Source organism: Cavia porcellus, unplaced genomic scaffold (genome assembly GCF_034190915.1).
Source record: "Cavia porcellus strain 051 isolate PalLab524CR breed Dunkin Hartley unplaced genomic scaffold, mCavPor4.1 scaffold_28, whole genome shotgun sequence".
Lineage (NCBI taxonomy): Eukaryota > Metazoa > Chordata > Mammalia > Rodentia > Caviidae > Cavia > Cavia porcellus.
Window position 1 is genome coordinate 48,463,724 of NW_026947511.1, and position 15,424 is coordinate 48,479,147.

General features: G+C 34.5%; 1 protein-coding gene across 1 annotated transcript in view; it reads left to right on the plus strand.

Annotated features, from left to right (window-relative positions):
• The window catches only part of 39d1 (enterophilin-1), a 130,818-nt gene that overhangs the window by 19,470 nt on the left and 95,924 nt on the right, over positions 1-15,424 (plus strand). The window contains 6 exon segments of the mRNA NM_001173114.1: positions 1,515-1,535; positions 3,726-3,746; positions 6,764-6,784; positions 9,002-9,022; positions 12,135-12,155; positions 14,357-14,377. Coding sequence (NP_001166585.1) covers positions 1,515-1,535; positions 3,726-3,746; positions 6,764-6,784; positions 9,002-9,022; positions 12,135-12,155; positions 14,357-14,377 — 126 coding nt within the window.

Consider the following 15,424-nt stretch of genomic DNA (forward strand, 5'->3'; position numbering starts at 1 on the left):
AAAAGTATCACATTGTATAATTCGCAGATTGTTATACTTTGAAGTGTTTTCAGTAAGATATTTGATCTATTTTGGCTTCAGTTTGACTAAATTCTTTCAATGTAGGAAAATACTATAACTATGAATGAGAGGTTCATTTATACAATGTAGATTTTTTTCTAGCCACAAATATATTTTGAAATGAAGACATTTTCAGAGTACTTTAACTACTTCTGCATCTCAACGTGGTAATAAAAGAGTGTTTTCATTTACAGAAAGTAGTTTTAATCTAGTAATACTTTTTTTTCTAAAATTGAAAAATATGCACACATTACATTCTCTCCACTAGTATGTATTTAAATAAACTATGAGAAAATGTATCGAAATATTTAGAAATCATTGCAGTACAATAATTAAAATAACTGTCAAAGAGAATTCCAAATTTTATTACTTTTAAATTTATCTGATAATGTGAGAATGTCTTTTTTAAGATGACCAAAAACAAAGAGGATGAGAGTGAGTGGATACAAGCAGAAAAGGTAGTTGAAAAATTAGAGGAGACAGTAAATCAAAGAAGTATCAGTACCTAGCAGAGAAACTTATGAGGACCATAGCAGGAAAGAAGAAATAAATTCTCCCATAGAAATTCTTGGCAGGTTCTGCTCTCATCTGTGTAAAAGGCGATGGGGTGTTACTGTGTACAGTGGAGTTTAGTCACGGGGCCAATCACAGCCAGTGACATGAACTTTCTCACATGTCTTTACTACTGTGTAACATTACTAACTGGAAGCTGCTCAGCACACAAAACACAGCTCACTAATACTTCTTTGCAGTGATTGACTTGCTCTCAAAATATTTCACAAGATGCTAATTATATCTATTTCCAAATAGTGTCTATCTTTATAGCTTATCATCCTACAGTGAACTTTAATGTTTATCAAGCCACAACCAGAGACTGAGGGTGTCAAATTCTCTTGAAGGGAACTTGCATCTAAATATTAATGCATCACCTACACAGCTTTTGACAAAGATGTTCATAATGGAAGATGAAAGGCTATTTTTCAATAAAGCTGGGAATTACACAGGTGCTATAGAGACATTATCTTTTGTTATATAATAACATCCCTTGAAAATAGTAGCTAATGACTAGATTTATCTACCAAAAACAGAAGAATCAGAAATATTGGTGGATGTGTCTCCCACAGACATATTGATGTCCTCACTTTTCCTTCAGGGTCCCAGACAAAATAAATGAATAAAATGGCAAATTATTGTCAGGCTCCCTTTGCTTAAATTTTTAACTAGGGAACAAGAAATTGATAAAATAAACAAGACATGTATCCTTCCTCTAATCTAGTGGTAGTCTTCCACATGTGATAACTAATTAATTTTTGAGCATGTTAGATTGTAAACACGATGCCCTTTAAAGCATTTCCATAAAGCCTGGTACAGAGGAGAATTCAAAAAATATCAGTGTACTTAGAATCATTTTGTTTATGTTTGACTGTGAATTTTGTATGTATTTATTTTCTCAGTTCTACTCAGAAGAACAACTGGTGAGTTTAAATAACATTTTTTTTCTATAAAATACAATCTTCCTACAGTTACATATGACTGATTTCTTATCTTTCTACTTTTTATGACTACTTTACAGTAGTATAAATTTGTATTTTTATGTATTCTAATGATAATATCCTTTAAATCTTCTATAAATTTATCTTTCTGTTCTTCTCTAAAAGTTAATTCACTTTTCCTCACATCTATTATTTGATCATTTTAATTGCATTTTAAATTACTTCACTGATCTCAGCAATATTCTTCATTTGTGTTACAAGTGAACTTAGAATGGAAAATGTTGTTTTCTAACGTTGATTTGCTCTCACAAGAATTTTACCCATAGGGCCATATTTTTAGCAGCAATAAAGATCTAAAGGACATTTTCATCTTCAGGGTTTAGAATAAATTAAACATTGCCTCTAGCACACTTCTACTACTTAGTTTGCATTTTTCTTTCATTTAATCATGTTTCAAAATTTTTTCTGTTTGCTTTTTCAACTGCCAAGTTTTTCTGTAACTACTTGTTCCAGAAAATAAAAGATGTTTTAGACTTAAGGAGGTAGATATTTGAGTATCACATGTCTAGAAATTATGGAATTTAAGCAAGGCCAGTTCTAGCTGTCTGAGTTGATGCTGCAGTATTTCATTTCATTATCGCTTTTACTGATTAGTTTCTATAGTTGAAATAAATGCCATGATGAGTTGAGACAGCCCCTCTAGAGAACACATTCGGTGACTTGCAGTACACGTCAGGGCTGTAATGCTCTCACCACCTTGTAGTTCCCAGGATGGCAGACAGTCACTCAAGGCATCACGAGCAGTGAGCTCTATTTTCTGACACTCAACTCAGCCTTTGACAGTCACTATTCTACTTTTTCTCTCTGTATTCATCTGCTCTGCTTACCTCACATCTAAGACACTACATGGTATATGACATTTTGTGGCTGCCTACTTTCACCTGTATATAAATTTCCACATTTGACATGTTGTAATGTTTGTGAGTAATCTATATATTTCTTTATGACTAACACTCCACTGGATGAGTATGTGCAATTGTTTTTAAACATTTTTCTAGTGACTTAGGAATTCTTCCCATTTTGGGTTACTGTAAATACTGTCTTCATCAACCTACCTGTACAAGTACATGCTTGAGGCTTGCTTTGTAATTTTTAAGGAGTCTACAGTGTGAATGGAAATGTTGGAGCATATCGATTTCACTAAAACTTTTCCCATAAATAACCACTATTTTGAGTCTCCTATAGAAACAAAGATGCACCGTGAGACTTTAATTGTTACAAAATTCAACTAAAATATCATATGTTTTCTCCTACATGCGAAACTCAATGTACTCACAAAATCAAAAGAAAGGTAAATGATAAAAAAGAGACAGACAGGGAAAATAGCACTACTTCATTTTCCCACTGAGAATGTACACAATTTAATTTTCTGTACACTCTTTCTAACCCATCTTCCCCATTTTTTTGTTTATCAAACGGCACTAGTGGGCGTGAGTAGCGTATTTCCATGGCCATGATCTGCATTTCCTTAATCCTGTCACAGTGCCTTCAGGGTCCACTCAAACAAGAAATAAATACAGTGGCAAACTGGTTAGACACTCGCTTTGCATCAACTTCTAACTATGGAGCAAGTAGCTCTGAAAAATAACAAGAAAAGTGTCCTGCCTTTAATCTCATGATACTCTTCCAAGCATAGCTATTAATTATCTGCTGAGGAGAGCAGATGTTAAACTTGGTGATCCTTCCCAGCCCCTCTCATGCGGCCTGGTACAATGGAGCATGGAAAGAATATCAGTGATTTTAGCATCATTTTGTTTCTATTTGAGTGTGTGATAGCCCTGGTTTTAATTTGCAGATCAACTTAGAATAGGGAAGGGCAAATTTTAATAATATTTTATGTACAAAATACAATCATGCTACAGTTATGTGTAAACACTTCCTAATTTCTCAAATTCTCCTTGCTCCTTTGTATAAGGATCTATTTTTGATTTTTATATATTTTTTGCTCTCTCTGTCTATTTCACTATCTCTATCACTCCTTCACTCTTTATCTCTAAGTTCTACCCCATCAGTAATTTTAAGTTTTCCAAAGGCTCCCAATATTTGATCATTTGTGATTGCATTTATATGTTTTTTCACTGATTCCATACATATTTCTCATTTGTTTTGCAGAAACACATGAAACATTGAATGGTAAGTTGCAAGTCAATGATCCACTTTGATTAATGACATTACCAAATTGTAAGCAATACCAAAGGCGCAAAAAGTATCCTCATTTTCATAGGTCATAGAGTAAATAAAACATTGTCTCTATTGCACCTTTAATACTAATTTAGCATTTTGATTAAATTTCATGTGTTGAAGACTTTTCCTGTTTAGTTTCAATTGCCCAGTTTTTCTGTAATCCCTTATTTTAAAAAATGAAAGGGATTTTATGAAAAAGGACACTGGTTTTTCAGGATAAACATAAAAATGAAGAAATTTACAAAAACCAGTTCTCCATTTCTTGGAAGAATCACTCATTTCAGTTGAAGATTATTTCTATTGACTAGTATGTTCATTGAGGTAAAATTCATCCACAATGAAAATACTCCTGTCAAATTTACAGTTCAGTGGCATTTTGTGCATTCACAATGCTGTGCAGCCCTTCACATAGCTCCCAGAGAGTCAGCATGCAAAACTGACTCCAGCCTACGAGAAGATACTTGGGGTTGCTTTGATAACACCTGTTCGACACTCTGCCTCTGTGAATTTACCTACTCTGGTTTCATCCTTACTCTGTCAGTCTGTGAACATCTGAGCCAGCCTTCTGTCATGTGTACAAAATTTTCCGAATCCATCTAGTTGTAACATACATCACTACTAGCAATCTTGTCATGTTAGAGTACCATTCAACAAATACATCTTAGTCTGAGTGCCAGTCAACCGTCCATGTGAAAGCCTTTGCCCATTCACCTAATGATGGATACTGGGGTTGCACTGGTTTGTAACTCGTGTGGACCCTCCCACACAAGTACATGTTTGAGCACCTGCTTTCAGATTTAAATGAGCGTATGACTGGCAATGCAATTCCTGGCGCACTGTGTTTCTTTTTGAATATGTGCTGAAGTGTATCCTGTTGAAATGCCTCTATTTTTGAGTCATTTAAAGACAAGCAGATGCACCTTGAGACCAAACTCTCAAGTGAAATAACTGACTCAGAAGCTAAAATATCATATGATATCTCTCATATAAGAATCTTACAATGTATAAACAGTTCAAAATGAAAGATAGACAATCAGAAAAAAGAGATAGGAAAACAGCACTAGTTAACTTCCCCAGTAAGGAAGTACAATATATGAACTTGTTTACATTCCTATAAGACTTTTACATTTGTGTATTTGTCCATCAGAGCATTCTTACTGCCTGTGAAACGCTGTATTAGTGCTTCAGTTTGCATCTGCAAGGTCACAAAATACACTGTGCAACTTTCCATGGGCCTGTCTCCATTTTCCCTACTCTTGGCAAAAAGATACATCTTATGTCCCTAATTTGTTTTTAAAATGAATTGTTATTTTATTGTCATTAAGCTGAAAGTATACTTTGTCATCTACACACTTTGCCAATTTTTATTACATTCACTTTATCAATTTGTCTTTTACTGCTTTTGCCTCATTTTTGTTTGGCAACATCCACTCCAAAATCAATGGGCAGCAAAAAATCACATTGTATAATTTGAAGAATCTTATGCTCTGAAGCATTTTCTGAAAGATATTTGATCTACTTTTGCTTCAGTTTGACCAAGTACTTTCAAAGTAGGAAAAATTTAAAAATATGAAAGACAGGCTCATTTATGCAATGGAAATTTTTTCTAGGGAGTAATATTTCTCTGAAATGAAGACTTTTTCGGAGGAATTTAACAACTTGTACAGCTTAACATGGTAATACAAGAGTGTTCCTTTACACAAAGTACTTTTGATCTAGTAAAATTGTTTCCCTGTAAAATTAAAAAATAAATACACCTTATATTCTCTCCCCTAGTATATTTTCAAATAAACTATGAGAAAATCTATTGAAATATTTAGTAAATATTGCAGTTCATTAACTAAAATAACTAGTAAACATAATTCTAATTTTTCTCCTTTAAATTTTATCTGGTAATATGAGAATTTCATTTTGAAGATGACTACACAGAGAATAAAAGTGAGTGGACATGAGCAGAAAAGGTAGCTGAAAATTTAGACTGTAAATGAATGAGGTATCAGCATGTAGCAGAGGAACTTTTGGAAATCATAACAGGAAAGAGGCAATAAATTCTCCCAAAAGAAACAAATGGCAGCTCCTGCACCCATCTGTGTAAAAGGCGATTGGGAGGTAGTATGTACCACGGAGTTTAGTCATGTGGCCAATGGCAGATATTGACATGAGCATTCTCACAGGACTTCACTGGTATATAAACTTACTACTCAGGAAGCTGCATAGTACACAAAACATGCATCACTAATACTTCTTTGTGATGATTGACTTGCCCTTATAATCATTCACAGGTTTCTACTTACATGTGCTTCAAAATAATATCTGTCATTATAGCTTATCATCCTACAGTGAAGCTGAATGTTTATCAAGCCCCAACCGCAGACTGAGGGTGTCAAATTATCTTGAAGGGGACACATGTCTAAATATTAATGCATCACCAACTCAGCTTTGGAAAGACATGTCCATAATGGAAGATGAAAGGCTATTTTTCAATAAGGCTCAAAGTTATGCAGGTGCTTTAGAGACATAAACTTTCATTATATAAAATGCTCACTTTACAATAGTAGCTGATGACAAGATTCATCTAAACAAAAAGAAGAAACAGAAATATTAGTGGATGTGTCTGGTTCACACTCTCCTCCCACAGACATATCGATGTCATCACTGTTGCTTCAGGTTCCAGTTAAAATAAATAAATAAAAGGCAAACAGACATCAGATTCCCTTTACATAAAATTTTAACTCAGGAACAAGAAACTGTGAAAAATAACAAGACATGTTTTGTCCTCTGATCTCATTGTACCCTTCCACATGTACTTACTAATTTGGTTTCTCAGCATGGTATATGGTAAATATGATGCCCTTCAAAGTATTTTCATAAAGCTTGGTTCAGAGGTACATTCAAGAAATATCAATCACATTAGAATCACTTTGTTTATTTTTGCCTGTGATTTTTGTATGCTTTTCTTTTCTCAGATCAAAAAAGAATAGAGAATGGTGAGTTTCAATAAATTTTTATGTACAAAATAGAACCTTCCTATCGGTGTTTATGACTACTTTTTTACCTGTCTACTTTTCAATACTACTTTATACGAGAATCAATTTGTAATTTATCTATTCTAATAACAACAATCCTTTTAATATTCTATTTATCTATGTTTCTGTTTTCCTCTAAAAGTTAATTCACTTTTCTCCATGTTTATTATTTGATTATTTTTTATTGCATTTATAATTTTCTTCACTGATTTCAGCAATATTCTTCATTTGTTTGCAAGTGTACTCAGAACAGAAAATGGTGATTTTCTAATCTTGATATCCTTTCACAAGGATGTCACCAACAGAGCCATAATTATACCAGCAACTAAGATGCAAAGGATATATTCATCTTCAAGGTTTGAATAAATAAAGCATTGCTTCAAGCACAATTCTATTACTCAGTTTGCATTTTTCTTTAACTTAAACTGTTTTCAAAATTATCCAAGTTGATTTTTCAACTGCCAAGTATTTCTGGAACAACTCTTTTGAGAAAATAACTGAGAGTTTATCCTTAAGAGGAAGATATTTCAGCATCACATGTCTACACATTATGGAACTTAACCAAGGCCAGTTCTTGATTGTCTGACTTGATGCGGTCATATTTTATTTCATGATCCCTTGTACTGATTAGTTGCTTTAATTGTGGTAAAAGCCATGGTGAGCTGAGCAGGCCCTCTACAGCACACATTGAGTGACTTCAGTACACACCAGGGCTGTGCAACTCTCACCTGCTTGTAGCTCCCAGAGCGGCAGCCAGTGAACTCAGGGCATCATGAGCAGTCAGCTCTGCTTCCCCAAAATCATCTCAGCCATTGACAGACACTGTTCTGCTTTTTTTCTATGGATTCTTCTGCTCTGCTTACCACACATCTAGGACACTACAGAGTATAGGACATTTTGTGGCTGCGTACTTTCGCCTGTATAGAATTTTTCACATTGGACACATTGCAATGTGCGTCAGTACTTTATTTTTCTTTGTGAATAACACTCCACTGGAAGAGTATGTGCAATCATTTTTAACCATACTTCTGGACATAGGGATTCTTCTCGTTTTGGGCTACTGTAAATACTGTTTTCATGGACATTCCTGTACAAGTACATGCTTGAGGCCTGCTTTTTCTTTTGAAGGACTTGACACTGGGTATGGAAATGTTGGAGCACATACATTTCACTAAAAATTTTCCATTAAAAATGCCGCTATTTTTAGTCTCCCATAGAAAAATAGATGCACTCTGAGATTTAATGGTAAGTGACATCATTCATCTAAAATGTCACATCATTTCTCCTGCATGTTAAACTCAATGTATGCCCAAAGAGCCCAAGAAAGGTTAACGATAGGAAAGAGAAAGACAGAGAAAACAGCACTACTTCACTGTTCCACTAAGAATGTACACAGTTTAAATTTCTGTACACTGTTTTCAACATATCTTCCCCATTTTTTTATCTATAGAACCTCACTAGTGCGTGTGAGTAGTGATTTCTCACCGCAGAGATCTGCATCTCTCCATTCCTGTCCCTGTGCATTTAGGGTCCTGGGCAAAAGGAAAAAAAAAATGTAACTGGAAATTGATGTGGGACTCACTTTGCATAAACTTCTAACTGTGGAGTAAGCAGTTTTGAAAAACAAGAAGAAATGTGTCCTGCCTCTAATCTCAATTTACTCTTCCAGACATAGCTACTAATTATCTGCTGAGCAATGCAGATGTTAAACTTTTCACTCCTTCCCAGCCATTTTCTTGGGGCCTGGTACAGGGGAGCACTCAATGAATATCAGTGATATTAGAATCATTTTATTTCTATTTGATTTTGAGTTCAGTCAGTTTTTATTTTGCAAAACAACTCAGAAGAGAGAAAGGTAAATTTTAATAATATTTTATGTACTAAATACAATCGCTACAGTTATGTGTAATCATTTCCTAATTTCTCCACTCTTTCTTGATGTTTTTGAAAAAGGATCTATTTGTGATTTTGATAGATTCTTAGTATTAAAAATTCGTCCAACATATTGGCTCTAACTATCTCACCCTGTTTCTTTCACTCCCTCTCTCACTTTCTGTCTTTATGTTCTACACCATCAGTTAATTTACTTTTTATAAAGACTTCTAATTCTTAATCAATTGTGATTGCATCAATAAGTTATTAACCTGATACCATCAGTATTTCTCATTTGTTTTGCAGAAACACTTCAAACGGAACATGGTGAGTTTAAACCCTTGATCCAATTTGATTGAAGATATTATCAAATAGAACCAAACTGTAAGCAATATGAAAGGAGTAACAGGTATCCTCATATTTATAGGTCATAGAGTAAATAAAGAAGTGTCTCTAGTACACCTTTACTACTAATTTTCCATTTTGCTTTAATTTGATTTATAGTGAAGATTTTTTGTTTAATTTCAATTGCCATTTTCCTCTAATAACTTGTTCAAAAAATGAAAGATGTTTTAAACAAAAGTACAATGTTTTATCATGATAAACATAAAAATTAAGAAGTGTACACAAACTGCTTCTCCATTTTATGGATGAATCACTCATTTAAGTTGAAGATCACTTCTATTGACTAGCTATGTTTACTGACATAAAATTTGTCATTAACGAAAATACTTCTGTGAAGTGTACAGTACAGTTTTGCTTTGCACATTCACAGTGCTGTGCAGCCCTTCACATACCTCCCAGGGTGGCAGCATGCAAAATTTACTCCAGCTCACGAGAAGATACATCTGGTTGCTTGCATGAACACTGTTCCACTCACTGTCTCTGGGAATTTACCTACTCTGGTTTCCTCATTATTCCTTCAATCTGTGAGCATCGTATTCAGCCTTTTGTCATGTGTACACACTTATCCAAATTCATCATGTTGTAACATACCTCAATACTTCCCATGTTGTCATGGCAGAGTACCATTCAGAAAGTACATCTGAGTCTGAATACCAGTCAACCACCTATGTGAAAGCCTTTCTCTGTTCACCACATGATGGACACTGGCATTTTAACAGCATTTGAACCCTGTGCACCCTACCACACAAGAGCATGTTTGAGCACTTGCTTTCAAATATGAAGGAGTGTGCGACTAGGAATGGAGTTGCTTGGTCACTGTGTGTCTTTTTAAATATATGCTGAAATGTATCCTGCCGAAGTGGCTCTATTTTTGAGCCATTTGAAGAAAAACAGATACACCTTGAGACCAAATTGTCAAGTGAAGTAAAACTGACTCAGAAGCTTGAATATAATATGATTTCTCTCATATAAGAATCTTACTGTGTATACACAGTTCAAAATGAAAGATAGACAATCAGAAAAAAAACAAGATAGGAAAATAGCACTATTTCACTTTCCCAGTAAGGAAGTACCAAATAAGAACTTGTTTTCATTCTTAACAGACTTTTACATGTTTGTATTTATCCAGAAGAGCCACCTTAGTACCTGTGAGATGCTGTCTTACTGATTCGATTTGCATCTGCAAGGTCACAAGAGACACTGGGCGCCTTTCCCGGGCCTGTGTCCATTTTCCCCTCTTCTTGGTAGAAACATCCATCTTCTGTCTCTCTTTTTGTTTCTAAAAGGAACTGGTTTTTATTATCATTAACCTGAACATGTACATTGTCATTTGCACACTTTGTAAATTTTTACTACATTCATTTTTTTCAATTTGTCTTTTACTGCTTTTGCCTCATTTTCTTTTCTATACATCCAAAATCAAAGGACATCAACAAATATCAGACTGCATATTTTGCAAATGCTTATACTCCAAAGCGTTTTCAGTAACATGTTTGATCTACTTTTTCTTCAGTTTAACTAAATACTTTCAATGTATGAAAATACTAAAAATGTGAATGAGTGGCCCATTTACACAAAGGAGATTTTTTTCTAGCCAGGAATTTTTCTCAGAAATGTTGTCTTTTTCAGAAGGCATTAAATACCTGTATCTTGCAATGTGGTAATGAAGGAGTGTTCCTTTATACAGTAGTTTTGATGTAGTAAAAAGATTACTCTGTAAAATTAAAAAAATACAAAACTTATATTCTCTCCATTAGTATATATTTAAATGAACTATGACAAAATGAAATATTCAGAACTCATTGCAGAACATTAATGAAAATAACTAGCAAACAGAATTTTAATTTTTACTCTTTTAAAATTTATCTGATAATATGCAAATTTCATTTTGAAGATGAAAAGAAACAAAGAAAATGAGAGTGAGTGGACATGTGTAGAAAAGGAGCTGAAAAAATATAGGATACATTAAATGAATGAGGTATCAGTGCATAGCAGAGAAAATTTGAGGTCCACAAAAGGAAAGAGGAAACAAATTCTCCCATAAAGGCGAGAGGGTGTTACTGTTTCCTGTGGAGTTTAGTCATGGGGCCGATCACATCCAGTAACAGGAGTTTTCCTCAGGACTTCACTGCTGCGTAAACTTACTACTCAGGAAGCTTCACAGCACACAAAACACGGCTCACTAATACTTATTTGTGATGACTGAGTTGCTCTGAAAATATTTCACAAGATGCTACTTAAATGTGCTTCCAAATAATATCTGTCAATATAGCTAAATATCCTACAGTGAACTTTTTTTTTTTTTTTTTTTTGCTTTTTCTTTTTTATCTGTACCAGGGATCGAACTCACGACTGCCTGCTTGAAAGGCAGGTGCTTATGCCGCTGAGCTAAATCCCCAGCCCCCCTACAGTGAACTTTAATGTGAATCAAGGCCCAGCCGCAGACTGAGCGTGTCAAAAATTCTTGAAGGGAACATACGTGTAAATATTAATGTATCCACAACTCAGGTTTGGAAAGACATGTTCATCATGGAAGATGGAAGTCTATTTTTCAATAAAGATCGGAATTATGCAATTGCTATAGAGACATAATTTTTTAATACAAAACCATCACTTGACAATAGTAGATGATACTAGATTCATCTACCTCAAAGAGAAGAAATAGAAATATTAGAAGATGTGTCTGGTTCACACTCTGCTCCCACAGACATTTCGATGTCGTCACTTTTCCTTCAGGACCAAGCCAAAATAAATAAATAAAATGGCAAATTAATGTCAGACTCCCTTTGCATAAATTTTTACCTCCCAAACAAGAAACTGTGAAAATTAAGATGTGTGTCCTTCCTCTAATCTCGTGGTACTCTTCCACAGGTGCTTACTAATTCGGTTTCTGAGGATGGTAGATGGTAATCATGATGCCATTTAAAGCATTTTCATAATGCCTGGTACAGAGGAGCGTTCAAGAAATATCTATCATATTAGAATCACTTTGTTTATGTTTGACTGTAATTTTTGTACATTTTTGTTTTAACAGATCAATTCAGAATAGATAATGGTAAGTATTAATAACATTTTATGTACAAATTACAACCTTCCTATAGGTATATCTGATTACTTTCTCATCTTTCTACTATTCATTACTATTTTAGGAGTATCAATTTATAATTTTTATCTATTCTAATAACAAAATTCCTTTATATACTCTATCAATCTTTCTGTTCTCCTCTTAAAGTGAATTCACTTTTCTCCACATCTATTATTTGATCATTTTTTATTGTATTTCGAAATTACATCACTGATTTCAACAATATCCTTCATTTGTTTTGCAAGTGTACTTAGAACAGAAAATTGTGATTTTCTAGTCTTGATCTGCTCTCACAAGTAAATTACTGATAGAGCCATAATTTTAGTAGTAACAAGTTGGGAAGGATACCTTGATCTTCAAGGTTTAGAATAAATAAAGCATTGCCTCTAACACACATCAACTACTCAGTTTGCATTTTTCTTTAAATTAATCTGCTTTCAAAATTTTTCCTCTTTGCTTTTTCAACTGAAAAGTTTTTCTTTAGCTACTTGTTCAGGAAAATTAAAGATAGTTTAAACTTAAGTAGGTAGGTAGTTCAGCATCACAGGTCTACAAATTATGGAACTTAAGCAAGGCCAGTTCTTGACTGTCTGAGTGGACGCAGTCATATTTCATTTGATGATCGCTTATACTGATTAGTTGCTTTAATTGTGGTAAAAGGCATGGTGAGCTGAGCAAGCCTTCTACAGCACACAATTCAGTTACCTCCAGTACATGTCAGGGCTGTGCCACTCTCACCTGCTTGTAGCACCCAGAGCACCAGCCGGTACATACAGGCATGAGCAGTCAGCTCTGCTTCCCCAAAATCAACTCAGCGTTTCACAACCACTATTCCGCTTTTTTTCTATGGATTCATCTGCTCTGCTTACTGCACATCTAGGACACTACAGGGTATGAGACATTTTGTGGCTGCCTACTTTCACCTGTGTACAATTTTCCGCATTTGACACGTTGTAATGTGTGTCAGTACTTTATTTTTCTTTATGGCTAACACTCCACTGAATGAGTATGTGCAATTGTTTTTAACCATTTACCTATGGACACAGTGATTCTGCCAATTTTGAGCTACTGTAAATACTGATTTCAGGAAATACCTGTACAAGTACTTGCTTGAGGCTTGCATTGTTATTTTTAAGGAGTCTAAACTGAGAATGGAAATGTGGGAGAAGATAGATTTCACTAAAATTTTTCACATAAAAATCCACTATTTTGAGGCTCCATTAGAAAAATAGAGGCACCCTGAGACTATAATGGTAAGTGACAGATTTCAGCTAAAATGTGACATCGTTTCTCTTACATGCTAAACTCAATATATACACAAAGAGCAAAAGATAGAAAAGAGATACACAGAAAAATAGCACTACTTCACTTTGCCACTAACAATGTATACAATTTAAATTTCTGAACAATTTTTCCTACACATCTTCCTCAATTTTTTGTTTATACAACCTCAGTAGTTTGTGTGAGTACTGTATCATCACGGCCATAATCTGTGTCTCCCTATACTGCTCCCTGTGCCTTCAGGGTCCTCCCAAAAAGAAACAATACAACAGCAAATTGATGTGACACTTTGTATAAAATTCTTACTATTGGGCAAATACCTCTGGGGGAAAAAAAAAACAACAAGAAATGTGTCCTGTCTCTAATCTTCTATTACTCTTCTAACCATAGCTACTAATTATCTGCTGAGCACTGCAGATGGTAAACTTGGTGCTCCTTTCCAGCCGTTCTCATGAGGTCTGGTACAGGGGTACATTCAAGGAATGTCAGTGATTTTAGAATCCTTTTGTTTCTATTTGAATGTGTGATTGCTATGTTTTTAATTTTCAAATCAACTCAAAACAGAGAAGAATGAATTTTAATAACATTTTATGTATGAAATACAATCTTGATACAATTATGTTTAACCACTTCCTAATGTCTCCAATCCTCCTTGCTCTTTTCTAAAATGAACTATTAGTGATTTTGATACATTCTTATTTTTAAAAATCCTTCAAGCATTTTAGCTCTCTCTCCCTATCTCACTGTCTCTATCACTTCCTCTCTGACTATCTCTACTTTCTACCCCATCGGTTAATTTTCTTTTTCCAAAGACTTCTAAATTTGAACATTTGTGATTCATTTGTAAGTTATTCCACTGATTCCATCAATATTTCTCATTTGTTTTTCAGAAACACTTGAAAATATACTTGGTGAGTTGCAACACATGATCCAATATCATTAAAGATATTAAGAAATAGAATGAAATTGTAAGCCATACCAAAGGAGCAAAACTTATTCTGTTCTTCATAGGTCATAGAGTAAATAAAACATTGTCTCTAGTGCACCTTTACTACTAATTTTCCATTTTGCTTAAATTTCATATGTATTGAAGATTATTCCTGTTTAATTTCATCTTCTGAGTTTTTCTCTAATTACCGTTTTATAAAAATGAAAGATATTTTTTAACAAAAGTACACTGTTTCATCTTGATAAAAAAAAAATTAAGAAAGTTACTCAAACCCGTTCTCCATTCCATGGAAGAATCACTCATTTCATTTGAAGATCACTTTTATTGACTAGCTATTTATTGATGTAAAATTCATCCAAAATGAAAATACCCCTGTGAAGTGTGCAGTCCTGTGACACTTTGCCTCCTCACAATGCTGTGCAGCCCTTCACATACCTCCCAGAGAGTCAGCATACAAAACTGACTCAAGCACACGAAAAGATACTTGTGGTTGCACTGATAACTGCTGTTCATCTCTCTGTTTTTGTGAATTTACCATTTCTGATTTCCTCATGATTTTGTCAGTCTGTAAACATCAGAGTCAGACTTCTGTCATGTGAACACAATTTTCCGAATTCTTAAAGCTGTAACATACATCAATGTTTGCAATCTTGTCATGAAAGAGTACAATTCAATGAGCATATCTGAGTTTGAGTGCCAGTCACCAACCTCTGTGAAAGACTTTCCTTGTTCACCTCATGATGGAAAGGGGGCTTTCACCAGCTTGTGACCACTGTGGACCCTCCCACACAAGGGCATGTTTGAGCACCTGCTTTCAAATTTAAAGCAGTGTGTGACAGGGAATGGAATCGCTGGGTCACTGTATTTCTTTTTGAATATGTGCTGAAATGTATCCTGTTGAAATGGCTCTATTTTGAATCATTTGAAGCCAAACAGATGCACCTTGACACCAAACTGTCAAGGGAAGTAAACCTGACTCAGAAGCTTAAAAATCATATGATATCTCACA